The sequence below is a fragment of the Mchenga conophoros genome, linkage group LG8 (genome assembly GCF_057382185.1).
Source record: "Mchenga conophoros isolate Kocher_MC1m ecotype Shallow Benthic linkage group LG8, M_conophoros_male_GT1.1, whole genome shotgun sequence".
Lineage (NCBI taxonomy): Eukaryota > Metazoa > Chordata > Actinopteri > Cichliformes > Cichlidae > Mchenga > Mchenga conophoros.
The window spans coordinates 20,900,867-20,927,585 of record NC_140533.1 but is presented as its reverse complement, the minus strand read 5'-3'; the positions used below and the strand labels follow the sequence as shown (position 1 = coordinate 20,927,585).

Genomic DNA, 26,719 nt, shown 5'->3' with positions numbered 1-26,719 from the left:
CTCTCAACTTTTGTTGTTTCTCCAAGATTTTATCAAAAGTCTCCAAACAGTTTGAAGTCTTCTCTCCGCAGTATTTTGCTGTATTTTTTTTTAACAACTTGTGCGTGACTTTAGCTCAGCTCTCGATTTGCCTGTATGCTTTGACATTTAGTTGTTGCCATAATCACATCACAAGTTTTCAGCACAAGTCTACAGTTGTGTGTCATAATCAATAAAAAAACTGGTGCTTCATTAACATATAAAAACTCTGAAATGTTTTCTCCAGCATGACTTCTAAGCAGAATGTTTGACATTTAGGACCTTTCTTTTGAGGTCAGCTTTCACCCACAAATGAGACTCCCTCTTCCTGTTGATTGATTAGGCTCTGGCACCGATTCATCAAGTCTGTTTCAATTAATGTACCTCACATACCTCCCCATTTTAGACCCCTGGCATGCGAGCAGAAGAAACCCTGATGAAGAAGACCGCATGCAACAAAAATGTGGAATTTATTGGTACATCACTGTTGGTCAGCAAGCCTCGTGTTTTCTCAGTTACATTTCCAACCAGGAATGTGTTTGAAAGGTTAGTCCTCTATTTAAAAATTCCCTTTATATAAGACTTTGTGTATATCCTGACAGAAGAGGCTGACAACGCCGAACAGAGATACAACATAGAAAAAAAATATATAATTTAATGCAGAAAGAACAGGAGTGACATTTAGTTGCTGGCATTCAGGATTAGTGTGAAGCGACTTCATTGTCTTTCTGTCTGCAGTGTCAAAACTACTGACAAGCAAATCCAACTCTATCCTCACCTAATGCATTTTCTTTCAGAAAGTTATATGGATGCAGCATGACAAGGTAAAAACATGACAGTTGTAATTATGTGTACCTGTCGAACAGATGCAGAGAAGTTAACAAACACATCTCTGGTTTGAGTGTTTTGAAAACAAGTCGATGCCGCAGTAGCACAAAGTCTGTGATATTTTGCCTCGCACTGTGTCCCATTTTGAAGTCGCTGAGCCTTTGTGGTTGTCTGGTTCTCAGGCTGCCTGCATTTTCAGACTGATTCTGTAGCTTTAATAGCCAGAACATGAAAACTTGTTAACTCATAGCGCCTCTCCCTCATTGCTGACTCCCTGTCACTCAAGCAGAGCCCTGCTGGAAGCCCGTCCTCTGGGTAATGCATTTTAAATGGGAGGGCGTGACCCTCCTCTCTCTCCATTTGCCTATGCCTCATTAACTTTGCGCTGATTGATAAACAGTGAGCTGCTGCTGCAGCCACGCGGGGCGAGTGGCTCAGACACTTAATGCAGTTGGGTGGTGGTTCATTGCTTGGCATGGATTAGATGCACCCATAAGTATTGTCAGCTGGGTGACATGCAGCGGAAGGCTTTTTGCACTTTGAAGACTCATTGTTGTAAAACCCATTAAAGATCTTTCTTATGTGCTCTTCTACTTTTAGCACTTTATTATGTTCTAGTCTCTTTACTACAAAACCTTCTTATGTTCATACAGTGTTTATGCTTTTCTTGTATTTCTCCAGTTTTTGATTAAAAATCCCCACCTTACACTTTGTGTCAGTAATGAGGGACAAAAATTCACAGTCCTAGTTTTAGCACTTAGGCATATTACGCTGATATCTTCCGAAGTTACACCCATTTTAAAACAGAATTTTCCCACTTCACTTTGCTCCACTGCATCATGTATGCTTTATATTCCTGCTGCTAGCACCATTTAAAAAAATTACTCCACTGATATTGCAGTAATATTTCATCCGTGTTCTTCATGACAACCAATACTAGATTTTTCCAACTTATTTTAGGGAGCAAGAAAATTCTGCTGTTGATATATCAGGTGACATTTTTTGTGTTGAGCCAGTGTGCTACTAGTACAAGTCCAAAGTCCAAGTAGATGAAGAGGGTTTCATCAGGAACGGCATGTGGAGTAAAATCGTAGCTAAATTAAACACGCTGATCATAAGAATATGAGATTTCTCTACCAGATCGGTTGGGCTCAGGTTAACAATGACTGCCTTTGGTGCTGTTGGCCAACAGGTCGCCAGTGGAAACTGTGCTACTATTGGCTGCGGAAAAAGGAAGAGGAGGATGCTATGGCAACCTTAAAGAGAGCAGCCGAAAGTAGAATCTAATATGCAGAGAGATCTGGCAACATATCATCCCCATGCTGGCTCCTGGTCAAGTCACACATCCTTCTTCTCACTTAGAAATCCCTCAATTCCCTGGCCGGTCAGTACCTGTTCGACCTCCTTTAACCTGGCATACAAATCTAAGTTATTGTAACTACTACTTTTTTATATAGAAGAAGAAAACATTTCCATATCTCCATATAGGTCTTCCAGCTAAAAGTCAAAGCTTAAAAACATCACTAAGATCAACAGTTTGATTAGGATTCTTGGAGTCAATTTGTAATTATCCAAGATGCTAAACTCAGACTGATACTCTTGTTAGTAGACAGACCCTCCCCTTTAGCGAATCTGCATGTGCACTGTAGCTTGTATCTGCTTCCACTTAATATTATGATATATAACATCTTCTTTCATTTCAATGATGATCATTTTTAATAATTATCTTCGCTATATTTCCTGTAGCTTCTACTAGGCAGTCTTGCAGACATTAAAGGTTAGGTTACTAAGCAGTTTAGATCATTTCATCTCATGCTCTGGGTGTTAGTTTCATGATGAGCTTTGCATTAATAAACAGATTTGTTCTGTTGTCAAAAATAGCTACTATCAGTTTAAGAAACATAACAAAACAGAAATCTTTTCTGTTTTTCATGGTCTGGAAAAAGCAACTAGGTTTCCCCATGTTTCTCATTTGCTGCAGCTTCTTCAAAAGCATTCTGCAGCAAGACTGCAAAAGCATATGAGGACATCATAGTCGTGGCATAGCTATATTGTCTTCCTGTCCATTTTAAAATTCAGTTTAAGATATTACTGATTTTTTTTTCATGCTCATAATGGATAGGCCCCAGTTTATATCATCAGTCTTATGATATAAGATTTACATTAATCTCTTAGGTCTCTCAGACCCACTGGTACACATCTCTTACATGTCCCAAGGGCACCCCTCAGACAACAAGGCGACAGAGCCTTTGCGGTCACTGCTCCATCTTTGTGGAATCAGTTTCTCTGCTCTTAAGCCTAGGCTCAAAACCCACCTTCATTCTCTGATTCTCTGGCATTTCAGCCTACTAATCTCACATTTACTGTTGCGTCTACTCCCAACCGGTCACGGCAGATGGTTGCCCCTCCCTGAGCCTGGTTCTGCCGGAGGTTTCTTCCTGTTTAAAGGGAGTTTTCCTTTCACACTGTTGCCAAAGTGCTTGCTTATAGGGGGTCATATGATTGTTGAGTTTTTCATTATAGGGTCTACCTTACAATATAAAGTACATTGAGGCGAGTGTTTATATATATATATATTTGTATGTGTGTGTGTGTGTGTGTGTGTGTGTGTGTGTGTGTGTGTGTGTGTGTGTGTGTGTGTGTGTGTGTGTGTGTGTGTATAAAAAGCTGTGTTTAAATGTTTAAATGTTCTTTGTAAAAAGATTTCACCAGCTTGAACATTAAAGTCTTTCTTTATTGGCAAATATGGGCCAATCATAGCTGTCAGCTGATATTATAGTTTGTACACTAATGAAAAGCAGATCCTGTCCAGTAATTTATCTGTAACCAATCTCAGACCACACTGTATATTTCTTTCTTTTTTCTTTTCTTTTCTTTTTTTTGTTGTTGTTGATGTATTGTTGCATGAAACCGATGTGAGCTGAAACTTGCTTGTCTTTATTTGGAGATATTAATTGGATTCCCTCTGTGTTTAAATGGAATTGTGAGCAGCTTCTGTTTTAAAAATGATCCTCACTGTTGCGGTCAAGGATGCTCCGAACTCTGAGAGAGTCAAATGAGTATAAATCAAGGGCTACAGTACTTCAAAAGTGAACGACTATTCTCTTTGTTAAGCAGTCTGGTAAGCTTAGGTCCTAACTTTTCTGTTACTTACACTCTGCAGTGAGTGAACCCTTAAAGGATTTCTCCTGTGATTCTCCTGTGTTAGGAAACCACTAATTCCCTTGCGCTTATTCATCGAAAGCCACAAGAACGTAACATATGGATGACACATGGAGGTCTGCAACATGTTTTTTCATGCCAACACTCAAGCGGCGAGGCAAATGCATACGCGCATTCACCACATCATATTGTCTGTTGTGGGCAGATGTTGAACTCGTGTGTTCAACTGAGTGCATAGACCTAATTAAGACTGTAGAAACACATCATTTTATTTGGCTCTCTCCTCTTTGTCCTCGCTTTGATCTAGTGATTATTACCAGTTCATTGGCTCTGTAGAGGACTGGAGGGTGGGGAAGCATTGTGTCTCATGCTGACAGCTCCCAAACAAAATAACCCCCCTACCCGGGTTGTTACAGCTGAAACTCCCAGCTGGGTTGTCAGTGGTGAGGTCAGTAAGAGGATCCAGCTGCCTGCTGAGGTTTGTTCCTCTGCTGTGGATTAGCACCAGCCAAGCATCTGCTAATGTCCTGGAGAGTAATACAGCACATGTGCTCACTGTATGTACAGTACATGGACACTCTCATGTTTGTTTGCACAAATACTGAGCACAAATGGAGATATGTTCTCATCAACACAGGAGGGGGTGCACACAGTTTTTTTGGCTCATTGATTTCTTTCTGCATGTGATCCACAGCACCCCAGCTGAGTATCCTTTCCTCCACCAGAGAAAAGCCTAGTGCTCAGGAACCTCTCTAGGTGGGGTGAGAAAGGCAGCCAACATCATAATAAGGCTGTGATGGTATTTTCTTTGTCTTGCGGTAAGAGGAGAGCACAACCCAGAGGTTATCTGGTGTACTCATGCCATAATCTCACCCTGTTAGCTCATAAAGGCCACAGGAGGCTCTTTAGGATTGTGGGTTTTTGTTTCAAGAGAAGTTGGACTTAAACTTTGATTCTACAAGTAGCTACTAGGAACAGCACAAAGCATCTAAAATCAAAATGCTGCATTTTAGTGTGTTTTAAAAATGTATAGATTTGACAAAACATAACCGTTAATGTCTCCACAAAATCTGACATCTTAGGTGTGTAAAACAAACATGTTAATCACTATACCACAGAGCCATTAATGCTAAAAAATAACCATAGACTTAAAGATGACCAATGTGAAAGTGCCTTAAACGTGCATCCTTTCTGTTATCCAGTAGGGGGCTCTGGCTTTTAAAAAGAAGTCAAACTGCGTAGAAGTCTATGAGAAATTCTCACTTAATCTATAATCTCAATAAATAGTTTATGGTCCCAATCACCAGATTTAAGTCTTATATGATAAAATATGATGCGCATATTTGAAATTATAACAAGCGTATCATTATAACTAGTGATATGCTAATTGCTTATTGGCTGTCCTAATGGTGATTAGGACCAAAATTCTCAAGTTAGGCTTAAAAATATGACTTCACCAACTCATGTGTGATGTCTGTGTGATTCTGCCAGGAGCTATAACTTGACTGAAAAACATAAATGAAATGTAAACTGAGTTTGCTACCAGCCATGTAGCCTTATTGTTGACAGAGATACTGTAAGTAGATGCTTTGTCAAAATTAGAGGAAAGAAGGTGGCAGGTTCCTCATTTCCACACTATTGCAATTTCTTCTGTTTCCAGTGAATAACAATCAAATTCCATCCTGTATTTTCTACCCGTCTTTGTGTCAAATAGACAATCCTTATAAAATATTAAGTGGGTTGGTAACAGCTTTTCTTTTATGATAAAAAATCCTCTAAAAGGCAAAATGTCTTGATAATAGTAAAACATGCAGGACTCACTTACACTGAAGCATTAAACTAGCATGACTGTTGGGTCATAGGTTATTTTTGGTTTTAATTTATAGGTTAAAAATAAATGAACTGTGATGGTAGACTGAGTTTTACAAGTATCTCGATACACCTCTTCATTTTATTGAATCTGTATTTTTATTCTCAGTGCTAACTTATACTTTTTGCTCATTTTTTATTAAGTGTGGTTATACCTATATGGTTCATTCATTTAAAGCACAGTGTTATTTATTCCCAGTCGTTAAAAAAAGAAAAAAAAAATCAACTCATGACTTGCTGTTGTCTGCAATGTGTAAACTAATTATTGTTCCATTTATTTCACATGGAATGAGTTATTGATTGATATTGAATACGTCTTCATGGTGTTGGGAAAGTGAATTAATAGAAAACGTCACTTCGGCCTCTTTTGAATGTGTTTTTTTCCCCTTCATGCCTTCTTCTCGAATCAATTTATGCTATCCTAAAGCAGTTTAAAGTTTTAAATCAGACTGTTTATCTTCCATGCAGGTCTGGCTGTGGTTGAATGGCTTAAGACATTGTGATTGATTTTTTGTTTTTTTGGATGAAGCCCCCAAGGGTCAGAGCTGAATGTTTGTTGTCTTTGTTTATCCTTTCTAGGGGGCTCTTTGCAAGTAACTATACAGAAACCCATTACCTGGAAGATGGCAGCGCTGTCACAGGCGTTCACAACTTCACGGTATGTTTCTTTTTATTTTCTGGGTTTGTGGGTGACAAAACAAAGTGATTGAATTTCGAACATTCTTACATTTTCTTCTATGTTACCTGCCCAGCAGCTCATATGAATGTTGACCTTTTGTGAAACTCTTCCTCTGGATAGACTCTCCTTCGCTGTGCTAATATTAGGGTCCGTGAGAAAGTAAAGGAAACTTTGATATAGCAGTTAGAACCGCTTTTAAAACCACCTGGAATTGTGCAGTCATGCGCACATAGAGGACAATCCAGGTGAGTGGGGCCATTTTCAGCCGACAGATTCATATTTGATGAAATGAGAAGGCAGATAGAGGTCAGAAAATGCACTCTGTTTTAGGCAACAGCTCAGATCTTTCTTTCTTTTTTAATGGATTGGATCAAAACAAATCCTAAAGAATTGTTTGTTATGAAGGAATCTAAGAAAGATTGAATTGGTGATCATCTAGGTGCAATCTGAAAGCCACAGTGACCATGAAATATTAAGCACCTATCAAGCATTCATGAGTTTCCCACTTTGAAAATTAAGAATATATAGATATGAAAATATATCTCTAAAGTATAACAAATCACTTGTAAATGTTAACCATGAAGAAATCAATTTAGACATAAAGGGATTACATAGAGAAAAGCAAGGCTTCTGGTTGGTTGCATGATGCTCCCGTATGAGGAACACACTGTCTGCCAGTTCAAATTTAAACTTTACTTCAGCTGTGACTAAAATATTTTGACCGTTAGATACACAGCGTGTCTAGTGATCACCAGACAGAACGTCTTTCTTTGTCAGTGCAGCTTTACTTCCTCTCACTTGGCTGTGTTGACTATGTGTGGTTTGATTGTATTATTTGAACGTGCATGTGATGTGAAAAACAGCACAACAAATAACAGTCAGGACTACATGCGAAACAGCAGAGCAAAGCATGAATTTTTCTGCACTGACACAGACAAATGTTTTCTTATGCGAGCATATGGCCGGACAATCTGTCAAACAGCTTTGCTACAACTGAGGTAAACACTCACCAGCCACTTTATCACATACACCTTGCTAATACAGCCTTGGGCCTCCTTTTGTCTGCTTAATTCTTAATCTGCAGAGTCAATAAGATGCTGGAAACATTCCTCAGAGATTTTGGTCCATTATTGACACGATAGGATCACAAAGCTGCTGCAGATTTGTTGGCCGTGATGCAAGTCTGCTGTTCCACCACATCCCAAAGGTGCTCAATTGAATTGAGATCTGATGTTCATGGAAGTCATTTGAATGCAAGCAACTCATTTTCATATTCAAGAAATGATTTTCGAGATGGAGCTTTGTGACATGGTGTGTTATCAGAAGTTAGGTACACTGTAGTCATGGTCAGCATCAATGGTTTTGGTCAACAAAGGATCCCAAAGCGTTCCAAGAAAATATCCCCCACACTATTACACACCATCATCGGCCCGAATTGTTGATATGGAAGGTTGGGTCCATGCTTTCATGTTGTTTACACCAAATTCTGAATGTTGCGGCAGAAATTGAGGCTTGTCAGACAAGACAATCTTTTTCCAGTCTCCTTTTGTCCGGTGTTTTGTAAAATTGTAGCCTCAGTTTCTTGTTCTTAGCAGACATGCATTATACCCAGTACTGCTGTAGCCCATCTGCTTCACAGTTCAACATGTTATGCAGCAGTTTGTCTTGACCATGTCTAGATACTAAGTGCAATGAGCTCCTCCGTTGTGGCTGGATGATTAGACATTTGCATTAACGAGCAGTTGAACAAGTGTGCCTAATAAAGTGGCCAGTCAGTATTAAAAACAGAAAATAAATGTTTCTTCATATCCGACACAGAAGGCATGATTGGGAACATATTCTTGGCACAAATGAAACCTCATAGAATTGAAGTACCTTCTTTGTTCTTGGCTTCAGTGCTGTAATAAATATTGTTCATATTCATTAAGCTCAAATAGGTTTTCTCCAGCAACATTTGTTCTGCTTTTAAATGCTGCCGGTCTCTCAAATTTTCTATGGATCCATAAATACTCTAAAATATTACAAATGGATGTAAAGAAAATATTCATCTTTTGAAAAGGTTATTTTTTTTTTTTGAGGTTCAGAAAAAGAAAGGCTATTATAGCACAGAGTAATGAATGAGTTTGATGCTGCTGAACCATGAGGAGCAGTTTCAGTCCCTATGAAATAAAACTGCCACCAGCTTGCTTGATTTCAGGGATTTGATTATCAGCAGTTTGGAAAGCAATTTAACGTTGCATTTTCATTTCGATAACAATAAACGGTCTATGAGGTCTGTGTGTAAAAGGCCTAGCAGACTTATAGCTGAAATGCACAAAAAGATGAGATTATTATATTCGGTAACGTCCAACCCACACAGCAAAATGATTTTCCACTCGAGACCAGAGTTGGGTCATCCCTGGCAGGACTTGGCCAGCTCATCAGAATTGCTGCCATTCCAGAGCACAAAGACAATGAAGGAGTTGTAGTGGAGTGTGAGATACAGAGTCCGCAGCTGTGGGTGGATAAATAGCTTCCCATTTTCCATAGCTATCCATTAATTATAAAAGCTGCATAATGTTTATGTGGACAGAAAGAGTAACAATGATCATAACAATAAAAATGACACACAGAAAATAAAGAATAAATGTCTATGTTACAAGTTTTGTGTGACTACAGCCGATATACAAATAAAAATTTGGGAGAATGGATGAAGCCAGACGCAGGAATGTGGCATTTTGCCTCATGTTTGCATTTCTTTTGTGGAGACTTTTGTGGAGTCTGCAGTAGTTGATTAAAAGTGCGGACACTTCTGACCTCCGTCCCTTCTCTCATTCCTCGCTCATGACCACAGCCAGTTCTTCATGGGAGGATCTTTTTACTGGAAACAACCAGATCATTCGAGACTGATCTGTAGTTAATTTATTTGTCCTGCCGGCAGGGAGGAGACTGATATAGTGATCTGGGCAAGGGATCTTGTGGGTTCAGTTCTGTGTCAAAGGCAAGGTACTGCTGGGAGTGACTTGAGTATGAGTCAGCTCTCCCACCATCGTTCCCATTATCTGTTTTACACAGTCTCCCTTTCTCACTAAATCTAAGTCCACGTACAATCCAATAAATACATAGCATGTAACAAAAGCCATCTACTGGGAATATGAATGATTTCCATGGTTATTAAAGCAGTAACAGAATAATAAGATTGTGGTTATAATAAACAATGTAATGTTCACACCCAGGATTTCCACCCACAATAATCTGGATTCTGGTTATTAATCCTCTGTATTTCAAATATGAATGCATAAGCACTTTCCTGTCTTCCTGCAGAAACCTTAGGAACAAAAAGTCTATTCATATCCTTTATATCAATGCATCATAGTCATGATCTCATCAAAGAAACATGAGGTGCGAGCATTAACTGAGTGTACTAAATCCAGCCCTACTCCTCTCTGCTAAACTATAATTTCATATTTCATGTAATGTGCTTTCCTGTCCCTGCACCTTTTTGCCCGACTATAATGGATTGCTCTCTTTTCTGTCCAGTCCACCATCAGAAAGTGTCCGCATAAAAGTTTCCAAGGTTTCGGTCCACTTCTCTTGTGAAATACGCTGCACAAAAGTACCGAACCACCTACGCTTTACACCTACAGGAGCTGCTCTGCCATGGAAACCAATGCCATCAAACTCCCAGTGGACAGTTTTTGTGTTGCACTGCAGTTGATAGTGAAATATCTAGAAACAAAAGAAATCTCCTGAGCCGACTTGCTGCACCAGTGGCATCCTAGTAGAGTGCCATACTTGTGAAGAATGACCCGTTCTTTCGCAGGTGTTTCCAAAAGCATGCTAGCTAGGTGCTTGATTTTACACACCTGTGGCCATGGGGACTGAAAACACCTGAATTCAAAGATTGAGAGTTATCCACATAGTGTTTCACATCTTTATTGTCTTTTTAATACTTTGGAGGCAGCAGAACAACTCGTCAACTGGCATATAACATGTCAGAAAAGAAATTACCTCCACCCAATAGATATTGAACAACATTAATATTCATGAGATGCTTCCTTGCAACTCAGTGTTTATAAGCCCAGTGAAAAACAATGCTTACACCTAATAATTCATGGTGATTTTGTCACTGCGTCTAACCCCTCTTAAAGAGTTAGTTGCATATGAAATATTCATGAATGTAGTTAAAGGGATTGAGTGCATTTTACATGTGTCAACCAAAATTAAGGTGATGGTAAGACTGAAAGATGCTATTTGGTAAGCCCTTTTCCTCTAGCTATTCGGAGAAGTGTGATATTAATTGGATTATCATAACAGAATTACTGCTAAAAGTGCTGGGATTCAGTATTAAGCAAGGATTGCCTTTAATGCCAGAAACCCACTGAGACACTTGGCATGCAAATTCAGCTGCCTATAGAGAGTAACCACCTCGAAGAAGGCCAGACATCCAAATTTACTGCCTGAACTCTATATTTAGAGGCAGTCAAAGTGGGGTGGAAAACTCACATTTCCTTGTTTTCCAGAACAGGGTGGCAGAAGGACCTCACCTGAGCAAGGCTGTCTAGCTGTAGCAGAAGGCCTGTTTTCACTCTAAACCAGACGCTTCCTCCACACCCTCTAGGCCTTGTTCAATAAACACAGGCTTAATTCACTTTCTTTACTCCCTGCTGCAGCTTGACAGGTGGTCCGTGAAAGTGGGTACCTGGGAATACGGCAGAAAGCAAAGCTTGTGCTGGGAAATGTGGAACTCAGATTTCAACCATCATTAGCCTGTGGTGATGAGCAGGAATGGCTTTTGCTAAGCTGGCAAAATACTATTCCCTTATAGTTAATTTACTCGTATTTCACAGTTACAGTGTAACACCTGGGGCTGATTGGGGTGAACTCTGCTTAAAACCCGACGCCTGTTTTGTTTCACACGCTGCTGCTCTATTCCTTCTGTGTTGAGTTTAAAATCCTATTGTTTTGTTTGTTTTGTGCTCCCTCAGGCAAACTGCTACTACCATGGTAAGGTGGAGGGTCATGACAATTCGGATGTGAGCCTCAGCACTTGCACTGGGATTAAGTAAGTGTGCCAGGCGCTAGTTTGTTTCCCATTTTTTGACATGACACCACTGGTGTAAAAGCTTAGTGATACATTCAACAAGCTAACCCTGATCTCTCTGCTTTGGGACCTGTAAAAGTTTATACTGTAGTGCCAGGTGTCGCTAGAACGGTACATAGTGTAGATTTAAAGTCACTTAAAATATGCATAAAATGCAATATGCAAATATGCAAAATTGCTTATCATAATATAATGTTCTATACACAGTTTGATTGCTTTAATTTGTTTTTGTTTTTTTGTTTTTTGTTCTCCACATTGCCAAAAATCCCTCAGTAGCAGTTTTCTATTACATCTGAGTAATAAAGTGGTAATAGTAGGGTAACAAACAGCGTAGTTTAGCGTAATAGCTTGGTAACAATTTGATAAGCTGCTAGAAATAAGAAGGTAATGTCTGTGAGTTTGAATTTTCACATAGTTATAAAATTGTAATACCCTCATAATAATAAGGTAATATCGGTTGATGTTTTAGTATACAGTATTTGGATAGCATTACTATATTATAATGTTTAAATTAATCCTGCCTTAGCTTCCAAGCATTCTGCTTTGCTTAAAAGCAAATATGTAAATATTATGTTTAATGCTCTGGATTATTAAATGGAAACGTCAGCATATTTTATATCTGGATGACAATAGATAACATGTTAGGAAAGAAAGAAATATTTAAAATGTCCAATACACAAAAATAAGACGTCATCCATGTTCTCCCGCTCATCCAATTCAGTGTTGTGGGGGGCGGGGCCGCATTTGTCACCGATTAACCTCTAACCATCCAAAGATCCAGCCTCTCCTGCAGCAAGTAGCACCAAGCCGACAACTTGTATACTGACAAATTTGAAGTTTTGAAGGAAGAACAATGGTAAAGCAAGCATGATGTAATTGACAGTTCTTTGAGTATTGTCTTATTTAAAAAGATGCACTATTATATTTTGTGTATAGAGTAAAATAATTAATTTATCTTTTTCCTATTATGCCCAAAATGACATATTGGAACACGTTATTAATGTCTGTCATTAGAAATAAACCACTACTAAATTCACTTGGGGTGGATAGCTATATTCTGAGTACACCACACCTCTAACCCCCTCAACTAAACTGTTGAAGCTGGAGTGGTACATTTTGGGCGAAAACTCTTAATAGCATTGGCCAAGTTTTAAACAAGCTCCCAGTTTAGCTGCACACATCAGCTTCCAGGTAAAATTTGGGCTGTGCACAAGTTTTTGTCTGTGCAAAGAGGACAGTTACAACCAATAGTTATGATGCATTAATGGCTTTACTCCAAGTTTTAATGGTTTAGATTATGGCTAATTTGTTGGTTTGTTTAAAACCTCTCAGGCTGCTTAATTTGTGTTAGTAAATACTGAATTTTCTGCAAACCATGCAAACCAAGGTAAAACCCCATGTATGTAGTACTGTTGCAAATCTTTAAACCTGACATTCATTAAGGTTTTTAAGGCACGTGGAGGATTTCAGTCGAAGCGCACTGCAAATGTCAGTGAGGAGTAAGGATTGCAGCAATATCACTGGACACAATCAAGAATGTTTTCATGAAGCAGCCAGATGTCGACACCCTCTGCAGAGGGATATGCCTGATTGTGAAGCTCATTCTGCTAACCTCAGTCTTGATATTTATTCATTTATTTCAGTTATTCTTAAACCTGTCTGCATAATAATAACAGATCACCAGAACAGTTTTGACAGGAAGCTACACAATTCTTGACCTGCTCACAGAGACAAATAGCTCCCCATTTGTGTTTGCAGCAGTCAGGCTTGGAGTTGGTTCAGCACGAGTTTGTGTGATTGTGAACATTGTGCAAGGTTTACAGAATCTTACAGCTTATGCACAATGGGTACACTCATCACTAATGACATGTCATCTTGGTCATCACGTTTGATTATTTTTTATTGCATTGTCGATATTTGCACCTCTGATAGCCTCTTCCTCGTTCTGCAGGGGTTTTATATCTCTTGGCGAAAGATCCTATGTACTGGAACCATGTGCTGATCGCTCTGATGGGACTCACTGGATTTACACAGCTGAACACCTCAATTTTGCTCCTGGCACCTGTGGCCATGATTTCAACACGACCTATTCATCTGCGCACACAGACGGCAGCCCATTCAAGGCTTTTAGCACAAGGGTAAGGATTATTAAACACATATTTTTTTTCTACAGCTAGTAAACTCTCAGTATGTAGTATGTGATTTTATTTTCATTCAACAAAGGTACACTCTCAGACTGGGTCATGGTTTGAACTTTAGATCCCTGGCCTTTCAACCTGTCTTTTTTCTTTCCTTTCCAAATAAGTCAGATCGTAAAATCAGGCAGAGCAGAGAAAAAGTTTTAGCTTTCAGCCTTCTTTGTAGTTTAAACATTTAACTTCAGTGAAACCTAAAGACGTAGCTTTAATAGGACTAACTATTTATACCTGGATAAATTATCTAGTAATGTACAAAAGTCTTGAGCCACTATCAATTTCTTTATGTTTTTTGGGGGAAATGGGATTTATAGGAACACATGTAAATACAGTATATAAGGCAAAACCAGAGTTTGTACAGTTCTAGTGAGCTTTCTGGTCAGTATTTAGTATGACTACCATTCTTCTTCATCATAGCCTGAACGCCCTTAGGTAAGCTTTCTTGCAATGTTTAGTCTAAGCTCTCCAGAGTTCTTGAAGGATAGTCGAACCTCATTTTTGGATGTCGGCTTCCTTTTGTTCCGCTTTCTGTCAAGATGATCCCACCCTGCTTCAAATATATTGCAGTTCAGGCTCTGGGGAGGCCAGTCAATAACCAGTATTTTTCCATTGTGTGTGTTATCTATCTATCTAGGTATGCTTTTACTGCATTGGAAGTGTGTTTGGGATCAGTGCTTTCCAGATGGTATTATATGGTGGATCAAAATCTGATGGTACTTTTTTGCATTCATAATTCCACCAATTTTCCTCCAATCTCCAGCACCACTGGCTGAAATGCAGTCACAAACTATGACAGAGCCTCCGCCATGTTTTTAACTTGTTTCTAGACACTCATTGTTGTACCTTTTCCTAACCCGCTCTACAATATTGAAGACAATTTGAACCAAAATATTTCTAACTTCCCGATAAAGATTCATCACTCCATAGTACCACTGATTTTCAGTGCAGTTAATGTGTGATTTGGCTACCTCAGACTTTTCTCTCAGTTTTCCTTCCATTAGAATGGCTTATTTACAGCAACTGTTCATGCTGAGATCATTTCAGATGAAGCTTTGGTGAACAGTATGTGGATTAATTAAACGACCAGATGCATTTCTTAGGTCTTGTATCAGGTCTTTTTTTATTAAATTTCTTTTCCCTTCCTAATGACATGACTTTTGGATGCGGTTCATCTGCTGTGGGAAACTGCTTCACTTGCCATCCACTGGTTCAGTTTCCCGAAATTCTTTTGAGGACACAATGAACACCATGCCAAGATATAAGTTTTTAGCTAATAGCTTTTGGGGAACCACCTTATTGGTCCAAAAGAAAATCAAAGATAATTGTGTTATCTTTGGCATTTTTTGTAGATTCAACCAAATAAATGGAAAGAAACTTAAAATGGGCTCTTTGCTAAGTTGTCTGCTATGTGTAAACACAACACTGGTTCATCCTGGTTCATGGTTGAGTCCGTTCAAGCCTTTTTAGGCTTGAATGATTCATAGGTCAGTGTTAAGTACGTTTTTCTGAACATGGTCAGGTTCAGCAAAATGTTTAGATGAGATAAAAGACCTTTGATAAGGCCTGAAGAACTGTTGCTAAAGACTACTTTAAACAATTAAAGAAGTCTGGCTCCTTGGAAGCAAAATATATAGAAATAAGAGGTGATTTTTTTTCATAGCACTCTATGATATATTAACCCCTTTAAAAAATGTCTCTCAAGTTCTTTTGTGCAGCCTCTTTATGGGACTGATGGTTATGACAGTATGCTAAAATTAGTAGTTAGCTATTAAATATGTCTTCACAGAGCAGTTACCACAGGCAAAACTCTCTCTGTTTCATAGAGAACATTACAGTTCCCAGTAAGAAATTAACACTTTGTTTTTTTGTTTTTTCTTTATGCATTAAGATGATATTATAATCACGTGAGGCTCTGAAAAAGATGTAAAGATGACCAGCTGCATCAACTAGCTAGAGAGAAATATTTCAGTTTGATTTTCTGGACTTCAGAGAATGCAGAATTGAACAGTGACAGGATATATATTTTTGAAGCCGGTACTTGTTCTGACAGATGCTCTGGAGTGTGTTAGGAGAGCAGTTTAAAAAAAAAAAAGCCTGTGAAAAAAGTACATTCGCTGTTTAGCAATAGCATTTGCTCTTAATGTGAGATGAAACTGCTGGGTTGTGCTTACGGCCTCCAGCAGGACCATCCAGAATTAAAGAGATTGCTTTTAAGAAACCCCATCCCACTCTGCCCCCTGCTACAACACTGAGCATAGAGATAAATCACAAGGGGCACGGCCCTGGGGAGTTTCTAACCTCAGAAAGCATAAGCTTTACAGATGATGAGCACTGATAAGTGAAAAACATAAACTCCAGTCATCTTTATCTTTGGGGTGAGGTAAAGCAGGAGTGGACAAACATGGCTGATTAAGCAGATTAGTACAGGGAAGGACTCGGATATAGGTGGTGCATAAGATGAAACAGATGTTCCAGTTGGAGGCTAAGCAAACATACTAAAATCATAATGCAGAAAAAATGTGAGGGACTTTCCAGGGCTTTAGTTAAAACTGATTTTTATTTTTGCAACCATTTCATTGAGATCAGTGTGGGACGCAGACCAAACATATGGGTATACTGGCTGAAACATCCTGTGTTTTCACATTGTTATATTTATTTATTTCTCCGGTATTAGGGATTTTCTGATGTTTTATTGTAGAGCTTGATATCTGCAAATGATTATAGCGCTGGCTTTAGTGGCAAGCATTGTCTTAAATCTTAAGAGGAGTACAAAGATTTAGCACAAATGAACAAACCCTGACAACAACGCAATTTAGAAGTTCAGATGAATTATACCCGTGTGAAAAATGAACTTTTATTTGTTTTATTGGATCAAAATGTTCTCATTTAAAGCACTATGTCCCTAACACTCATTATATGCTAAGAGATGCCAGAATTAGAATGCAAATCATCTCCACTAAGATGCAGTTTATTCATCAGGATGTCGAATGTCGCAACCCCATTGTCAAGTTAAAAATGTGAAAACAGAGGAGACAATGTTTTAGACATCAATGTCTAACTAATGGCGAAAGAGCTTAGCAAGCAGTCTTGTTAATATAGCAAAGAGTATGGTAATAAACAGAGTTTAGTGTAGCAAAGAGAGAAGAAGTACATCAAAAAGCACAAAGCCTTATTTGCTGTACTTAGCAGAAGGCATGCAGGTTCATCTCAGCATGTTACACGGGGGCACAGAGGTGTGCACTGTCGCTTTGATAAACTGCAAAGTACCCTGCTTGAGGGTCTAAAGATTAAAAGGTGTGTTGACAAGAGTGCCCTTAGATGATGAACATCAGATGAGGCTGAAAAGGGTAGAGAGATATGATGGCTTGCTGAGAGGAACAGCACGTCTGCAACATGAATTCTAACAAGGACCCATGTTGAAAATGTGACTATCCATAATGACCATGATTTGAGTGTCTTGTCTTTCATGCTTGAAACAGATCATAGCACATGGATGAGTCATGTCTGAAGTGTGCTTTAATTCATATTAAAGAACTATGAGCTTATACATGCTAGCCTAAACTAATTACAGACATCACATCACCTCCTTTGGTAGGTTGAGGGTGTATACCACATCGGCATCTGCTGCCCTGTAGATGCATCCTTCTTTCACTCCATTACCTATAGGTTGATTATCTAGGTTGAGTTTTTTTTATGCACACCAGTGGAAGTTTCATCAATAAAGGGTGTGTCGTGCAGATTTTCCAGATATATGTTAGATAAGATAGATGCTATAAATAGGATAACAGGTTTGTTTTCCACTTTAGATTAGCAGTGTTTTCCTCTTCCAATAGCAGTTTCAGTTTTATTTTGATAAAGATGCTAGAAAGTATCTTTTGTACATTTAGACCTATGACTCTAACTGACTGGATTCTCCTCCAGAACAACATTGCTCTTCACTGAGTTGAAAGAACAGTATTTGTGTGTATTTTTCCTCCCCAGTGGCCTCCTAGAGACTTAATCACCATAGGGTGTATTTAGAGCACACTTGCCCATCCTGGCTTATCTATGGAGGAGGCAGATAAGAGCAGAGAGGATCCAAGCTGCCAGGCCAGCAAGGATAAAGAGGCTCAGGTTGAAAGAGGGCCATGGTGTGAAGTCAGAACCTTTAGCTCGCAGGATCTGCAAGTGTGTGAGTGGAAAGAACAAGATTGTGTGCATGTGTGTACCTATATGCAGGTGAAACAGACTGTAGCGCCGCGTGTTGTATCAAATAGTTGATGCCAAAGCATGTGATCAGTATGTACTTTGTGACCACAGGCTGTGAATTCTTTTACAATTGGATTTATAGAAGTTGCATCATCATCACAATGGTGATTTTATAAGTTTCATTTCATAAATATTAGATCAAAATTTTAATGAACCAATTTATGCCCAAACACTAACGACATTCCATTCAATGTTTTTCAATTTACTGCTAATCAGCAGTAATGGTAAATAACCTAAATAGGACTGGACACTCCTGTTTAGTATTAAAATGTCAGCCTAACAATTTTAGCAATAACAATTTTACCTTTAAAAATCCTCAGCCAGGCCATTATTCTTTATATTTTACTTCCAAGGAGTCAGACTCAAGTACTGTTTAATGCTTATTCAAGCATTAAAAACTGCACCTAATTTAAGGGATGACTCCAATGTTGTGTCTAGACATAACAGAGATCATTTCTTAAGGCATTTTGTTACTAGCAGCCTGTCACAAAACACACAATTTGTATTCTTTTTCTTTAGCTCAATCTATGAAAAATGCCAAAGGAATATAGGTTCACAGACATAAAGTAGCATTTTGTATTAATGAGGTGATTCCCAAGGAGCTATTAGCCAAAAACTTGGCATATCTGGGCATGGTGTGCAGTCTGTCCTTAAAAACATTAAGAAAATTGGGCAGAGTGGAGTGGAAGACCTAAACAACAATCTACAGCAGTATTTACTGCTCTCAGAAATCCACAAAGACCTGTCAGAAAACGTTGATCCAGCATCTGTTGAATAAAGGTGATCAACTAAATATTGATTTTTAAGCCTTTTTTTCCTTATATTTTGTATTTCCATATACATTTATAAACGTTTCAATAAGTCGCTGTACTTTGTTTTCTCATTTTCCTACCAAAACACAAAGAAATCAGGGGTGGCACAAGACTTGATGCTGTGTCTTAAGTATACTCGCTGCTGTAACATTTTCCTGTCTATTCAAAACAGGTTGAACACTCACAATCTCTGACCACACAAAAAAAGAGCTGAATATTCAATATACTGTATATAAACGATGGGTGTAGCTTCCCTGCCCAGTGACTTAACCCTCTGGGGTCGACGGACGCGCCGGCGCGTGGAAAACTGGACTGATACACCTGATACATCTGATACATCTGCAGGTCTGACAACAGTCAGACCTGCAGGATTAAGGCCTGTGGTATTCTCCTCTGTCTTATAATGGACAGAAACTCTTTTTTTGGAGTGGCACAAATATTTTGTGTGCCTTCTTATTTGATGCAGAACACCTGATTGTTCTGTAAATAGTTTTAAATGGTTATATAAAAATGCCTGAGGCCTTGGCTGTATTTTTAGGTAAATAGTACCATATAACTTTGTTGTTTGCAAAACTTGTGCATAATTTTTAGAATTGTGCAATTTCTATTTGCATTTCAAGTTATGAAAATGATTCATTAGACATGTTTGCGGTTTTTACAGTAAAAATATACCTTTCTTCTACTCAGATTTTAAATTTTTTGTCTGAATTTAGATCAATTGTGCTAATATAGTATGTCAAAATGAAAAAAGAACTCCAATTTCAGATATTTGAGGTTGTGCTGAAAATAATGATTCCAAACAAGGCAAGATAAACAGTTTTTAAAAGTGAAATATAAAGGTAAAATCAAAAGTAGTCAAAAACGGCCAATTATACCCTGGACCCCAGAGGGTTAAACCTGCATTCTTTATAATAACCATCTGGGGGAGAATCCTCTGGGTGCAAAAAAAAAAAAAAAAAAGCTGGTAAAATCCCCATAAATTTGTCTGAAAATTTTATTTTATATCTATTTAGCAAATCAAAAATCTTTTTACGTTTTATAGAGAAAATCTATTCATTTCTTTATATTGTGTGCCAACAGACCATGCAGCACTGCACTAAACAAGCAATAGCGATTCGTTTGGAGTGTTATCAGATTTGTGTGACCTTAGTGGCTCTTACTGGGTCAGATGTGAAGCGTAGCTGATTGTTTTTTGCTGATTTTCATTTCTGCTGCCTTTTGTGTAGAGTGCAGTTCAGGTGAAAAGCCATCTCCAGTGGCCACCTGCTGAATTTAGGCTGCCCTTTCCAGAAAGCTGCAGTAAAGTGCTCCTTACTAACATCCTTCTCTCTCTACCCTCTCCTCCTACTCCTTTCTTCTCATCCCCTGGTTTATTGTTTTGTTATTTGCACCCTCCACCTCCTCTGTCATTTTCTTTTCTTGGATTCATATCTCCTGTTCCTCCATCTTTCATCCTTTTCTGCTTTCCATCCAACTGTTGCCTGTCCACTCCCTTTCATTTATCTCTTGCAGCATAAACGCCATGCCCAGACTACAACCAAGTATGTGGAGCTGATCATTGTGGCTGACAACCGAGAGGTAAGCAGAGGTCAAACGTCTCATCATCCTCTTCATCTTCCTGCTGACTTCCAAAGTAAAGAGGCTCAAAGACCAGATCCCAAGCTAGCTTCCTTCCTCTTGAGACACAGATAAGAAGGCGCCACCACTGCCTTTGTGTCAGCTCTGATGCGTCCACTCGCTCCCCCAATTCGCTCTCCAGCTCCATCTACATCCTGCTGCATACATCACTGACCACTTGACTCACAAATGAGACCGTTCCTTATGTGGGCTCTTAGACCTTTTAAGAAAGCTAAAAGAAGAAACAGTTTCTCACTAGTTTGAGACACATGGGTCAAAGTCACATGCTTTAGAGCCTGAATAAATTCTGAATATAATACAAAGCAGTTGAGGTTATCTTTTCAGCATAACCTTTACCGAGGAGCCTTTTGATGATAACAGCTACAGCAGCAGTGGCAAGAATGGGGGTTAGAGCGCACCCTATGAAGACATTTCTACAACTGATACAGTGTTACACTATAATGCGATATGTCCAAAATACTATCTTTGAGGGTAATAAGCATTCAAGAGGGCAGCACTTTGCTTCATTCTCTCTACTTGTATTGTTCAGTTTCAGAAGCAAGGCAAGGACATGGACAAAGTCAAGCAGCGGCTGGCTGAGATTGCTAATTACGTGGACAAGGTAACAATTGAATCCAAAGAGGGAATGCAGTGGTGGATTGTGATTTATTAGAGGTCACATTAAGCCTGGTGAGAATTGACCGACCTGCGGGCAGAGGTTGATTGGATTATGAATGGATGATCAATTTCATAACTTGGCTGGGCATTTTGTGATGCAGCCAGTTTAATAGATTGTGCCGTGGGTGGCTGTTAAACACAACAGAAGCAAAAAGCTGATTTATTCATCTGGAGAGCCATACGCTGATAAATATTTAAGGACTTATACAGAGCCACTTTCGGTTTTAAGTGACTTTTTCTATAGCATTTGTGGTTAATAGGTAATTTGCAGTAAAGACAGTGGCAAAAATATTAAACACATCTATAATCGCATCCCTCTCCCTGCTTCCGACTCCAAACTGTTAGTTCTACAGGGCTCTGAATATCCGTGTGGCTCTCGTGGGGCTGGAGGTGTGGAGTGATGTGGACAAGTGTCCCATAACCCAGGACCCATTTACTACCTTGCACGAGTTCCTGGACTGGAGAAAGGTCAAGCTGTTGCCTCAAAAGCCACATGACAACGCCCAGCTAATCAGGTACTGTAGCATAGAGATGCAATGCCTGTGTTTAGGATAAATCCTTTGTATGAAAGGTTTTCTTTATTCGCAACTAAACAAAAGATGCTTAGTAGTACAGTTGATGGTTATTCTTTGGAGCTACCCAGTTTACTGGGTGGTGTAGAGTTTCTAAAATAAACATATGACTACAAAAAATTGAACTCCCACCTTTTAAAACATCTGCAAAACCCGTAGCGCACAACATATTTGATTTTTTTAAATACACAACACAAAATTATAAAGTAAAAGGTCATTTTTAACCATTATTTATAGCCTACATTGTCCACCAGTTACAGAACGACCCATCCTATGGTATGTGGGTAGATGCTAGCCACACAGACGCTGTCAAGGAGACATGATGGGTGTTTGGGTCTTTACACAGTTGTTACCCCTCTCATTTGGTAGATGAATGTTAACAAAACAACCACGGCTAAAAAAGAAAACATTCAGAGAACAATGGCTCTGTTACAGCTGCCAGTGAAACAAATGTTAACAGAAACATGAGGTGGAATTTTTTAACGAATATATCATTTTTAGTCAGTGGAAAGATATTAACAGTAGCAGTGTTACAGTAGTTGTTGGTCTGTCAGTAAAAGACTTAAAACTGTAAGCTGAGATGTGTGGGCATTTATCTAAGGTGATGTATAATTTCACACAGCTGCTAACTTGGCCGTATGCTCCCGATTTTGAATAAAGCTTTAGCTTATTTGGCATTCACGACAAATTAGAAGCAAATGAAATGCTTCCTGCCCTTGTATGAAAGCCTTAATATATGTTTTTGAAATGCAGCTGCCAGAGCACATTTGCACTGGTGGACCCGCAGCAGTCTTCAAAACATCATCTTCTGTTACAGGAAACGCCGCATATTGCTAGTGGTCAGAAATCCTCAACGGCGCCTTTGATGACAGAAGTGTGAACACATGCATGGCTGCATATTTGAGCAATATAGTAACCATTGTGTTCTCATTTTCAGTGGGGTGTATTTCCAGGGAACCACCATTGGTATGGCACCCATCATGAGTATGTGCACAGCGGAGCAGTCAGGAGGAATCGTCATGGTAGGCTAATAAGTGTGTTTTTAAGAAGGGTATGAGGAGGGTATACATGGGAAACGCCACTGAATCGCATTTAATACATTTTAAGGGATCACAAGCTGAATGAAAATGCAAGTCATAAATAATGAATCATTACAGAACTTTAATGTGTTGCATTAGCACAAGTCATCCGATTATTTCAGTCTTAAAGGCCTGGCTGGCTGGTTAGGTTTGGTCGCCAGATGGTTCTTCACTCTTGTCCTGCAGATGGTAAAGTAGGGAGTGGATCATTAGGATAGAACTGTGTACTGTATGCACACATACTTAAGGCTGTAGAAATGGGGATTAACCCCCAGCCACTGATGACCGTGTTTGACCGGGTTGTGTCTCTTCATTTACCAGCTACCTCTGAACTCATTAGTTAGGCTTTCCCTGTGGGTCTCATTGCTCTCTCTCCAGGCAGTTAAATCTTAGACATGTCAGACATGAGGAATCTCAATTCACCAGCCCTAAATGTCATATTCATTTCATTGGTGTGGTGAGACGAAGCACAGACGGTTGCGTGACGTGCCCTCCTGAGCTCCTCAGCCTCATCTGTTGGTAAATGAGTCTGAATGAGGTTTTTCCAGGAAACAGAATCCAACTTATTTGCATGAATCTGGGCTGCACATTTGGATTGCACTCAAAATAGCTGACTGTTTCTTTCAAAAGCCCCCAGCAGAGCAGTTCAGCAGCCTAAGCTTGATTTGCACAGTGCTACAAAATAACGTGCTGTGACGAGAGACTCCAAAAGTGAGGTGGTCTGACATGTACAGCTTTGCATCCATGATAGCCATCTACTGTATATTATTTATATGCCCTCTTTGTGGGTTAATGCTTTGAACACCTTGCAGAAAATCCCCAGCAAACATCAGGTTTCACTCTGTGTGCCACTGTAGATTCATCTTTACTGTGCATCTGCTAACACCGTCTATTTTTAATTTCTGTCCTGCCAAAATTGAGTGTCTGATTTTCACCGAGGCCGTTTGTTTTTTCTTTGTCTTCCAACCTATTTGCCGAGAGGATGTCTTTATTTGTGAAGATGAAGCAGCACATCTGCCTCTGTCAGAGTTTGACGAGCGAGCTGAAGGTGACAGCCCGCAGTCTGCTTTCATAGCTCATTTCTGTGCCTCAGTGTCGAGCAGACGAAATGCTCTGATAAGCACAGATTCAACAGAATTGTTTGTTTAATCTTGGCAATATGCAATTACACTCACTTGTTTTGAGTAATGTTTCTCCAGTGGCTCCTGTGGGGAACAACAATTTGGCTTGCGTTAATTTTTTTGTTATTTGGTATTTTCCTCGGAGAATGCAATCAGAAACGTCTGTTCTTAATTAGCTTCTGCTATTGTTGCTGCGACAGATCTGTATACTGAGCAAATTTAATAATGGATATTGCTTCATGGATTCATGCCTAGCCTGGAAATACAGAGATAGCTCTGAATCACGAGGTAAAGAGGTTTGAGGGGAGATGAGGTAAGACGGCACGTTTTGTGATTGATCTCTTTTGCAGGACCATTCAGACAACCCCCTGGGTGCTGCAGTCACTCTGGCCCACGAGCTTGGACACAACTTTGGGATGAACCATGACACGCCAGAACGGGGGTGCGGCTGTAGAGTGACTGTGGATCGTGGAGGCTGCATCATGACTCCCTCCACTGGGTGAGTCACAGTTTCAGCTCCACCCCATCTTAAAAAACACAGGCACACATCTAAAATACATCATTATAATATAAAACTATCACTAATTTAAATTAATGTACTCATTAAGTACAGTAAGTGTCATCAAAAAACCCTGATTGCGATCTTATGTAAACATAATTCCACATGCTCTTCCCTTGTAATTTATTGTTTGCTGAGCAGTAAGCAAATTATGCCAATTAACTGTTGGGCCATTGGGTTTATGGCAGATTCAACAGCTGTGCTAATGCCCCAAGGCAATATGACTCACTCCGAATGGGAAGCCAGTAGTTCAGTGGCAGTGCATGGCCGTGACAGCACAAGACACTGACTGACTTATTCCCTGACATAATGCAGATGATGTCTTGCAGACTAAAGATGTGTACTGTACATGTGGAAACAAGAAAGTTGCTCATTAAGAGTATCTGAGTGACAAAATGGCTTAAAATTCAACAGCTCAATTACATCTAATTGCTCACCATAGTCTTGACATCTTATAGTAGACCCAGCAGATGCAGAGGACGTTCTGAGAAGAAACATTGGGGTGTCTGTTTCAGCCAAGGCCTTGTGGTCTGTGGGAGCCTCCGACTGGTGTTTATGCTGGAAACATCCCTCTCTATTTGGTTTGGCCCAAGCCCATGAAAAACACCATAACAGTATTCCTTATTATAGACTTAGAAAACAACCAAGTCTTAAGAAGTGTAGATTTACATTATAGTCTGATTGAGGGTATTCCTGGTCAAGGTCTTTGCCAAATATGGCAACAGAGTGAATATATTAAAAAGGGAAAGAAATGTTTGTTGAAGTAGAAATAAAATGGTTTTGTGTTTCCTTTGCTCGCCTCCTCTTGTCGTCTGGCTCTCCCCTTTTCACAGACAGTTACAGTGACGCTATTCTTTGATATACATGCAACTTTAATGCTGGAAAATCTCTTAGCAGCCCCAAGTAAATAATTGAAGACCCCTGAAAACGGTAGTTTTAATGTAGGCAAAACCCACCACCTTCTCCTTACTGTTTGAATCTGAAGTTGCGTGTAGCAATGATGAACCTCTCTGAATGTGAAAAAAGGTGTTTGTGCCACACTTTAAATAAAGGCTAATTAAATAATACATGAATATTTAGCATGTTTTTCTCCACGGAGACTGTTTGCTTTTTTTTTTTGATTATTATAGCAGACAAAAGAAATAAATTATTTAGTCCTTGGTTTTAAAAATAATCCCCTCTACTCCTCTTCTTTGCTCAATATTTCTGCCCTGCTTTTTAATCCAGGATTAAGGAACCAATACATTTAAATAAGGATGTTTAGGAACTCTACATTCTCTCATTCTGCCTCTTTATTTATTCCAGGTCAGTACCATAAAGTTTCCCCCATGGGTCCAGTTCAAGGCCCCTGCAGTTGCTTAAAAGCACTATATTTCTACAAACATTTTGCTAAAATTACCCGAATTCTGTTTTTCTTTTTAGAGAGAAAATCAGATATTTTTACGAAACCGTGTTATCTTACACACCTCTACTCAAGGCCTGCTCTGGAAAGAACTGCCACAAATGCCTGTCTGATTATCAGCCCCTCCATTCTGTAATTGAAAGTACTGGCAAGGCTCGCCTACACTCAGTCAATCACGAGTACCGTTTTTTTTTCATAAGTCTCTTTTGTTTTAGTTAAATGGCACAGAGTAATTGTAGGTTCACAGGAACATTGTTGCTTATATACGGGTGCCCTTCAGACTCTCCTGGCCTTGCTGTGGCTCCAGGAATAAGGCAAAGGAGATAATGAGATCCAGTTTGTCATTGTTACTGTGGGGTAGAGAGTGTTTGTGGGGTAGATGATGGGGGCGGGCAATAAAACTGCAAGCTGACCCAGTGCCAACTACACATCTGCACAGAGGACCGCTTGTTTCCTGTTCACACTGGTCACGGCCATTTGTTGCGTCCTCCTCTCTATCCATCTCTGCATCTACCCATTCGCTCTAAATGAGAACACGCTGGTATTTCTCATCCTTTGAGATTATATCTCCTCGACAAACGCACAAACACAAACACAGCAAATGAGCTCATCACTCTTTTGCGGACATATGAGCACGTGCGTGTGTGTGCACAAACATGAGAAATCCATGTTTTTGAAAGACTAATGCAGAAACTACAGTTGTGCATTAGTCTTCCAGTCCTCTTCCATTTTATTCCGTTGTGTCCGAGCTCCAGGTTTGATGATCTGGTTTACTGTTTATTGACCGGTTTTTGTGC

General features: G+C 39.4%; 1 protein-coding gene across 1 annotated transcript in view; it reads left to right on the top strand.

The window, feature by feature from the left end:
* The window catches only part of adam12a (ADAM metallopeptidase domain 12a), a 79,609-nt gene that overhangs the window by 34,336 nt on the left and 18,554 nt on the right, over positions 1 to 26,719 (top strand). The window contains exons 4-11 of the mRNA XM_085284885.1: positions 6,457 to 6,535; positions 11,524 to 11,600; positions 13,591 to 13,777; positions 20,407 to 20,472; positions 21,062 to 21,133; positions 21,535 to 21,704; positions 22,699 to 22,783; positions 24,312 to 24,460. Coding sequence (XP_085141011.1) covers positions 6,457 to 6,535; positions 11,524 to 11,600; positions 13,591 to 13,777; positions 20,407 to 20,472; positions 21,062 to 21,133; positions 21,535 to 21,704; positions 22,699 to 22,783; positions 24,312 to 24,460 — 885 coding nt within the window. The remainder of the gene's footprint in view (positions 1 to 6,456; positions 6,536 to 11,523; positions 11,601 to 13,590; positions 13,778 to 20,406; positions 20,473 to 21,061; positions 21,134 to 21,534; positions 21,705 to 22,698; positions 22,784 to 24,311; positions 24,461 to 26,719) is intronic.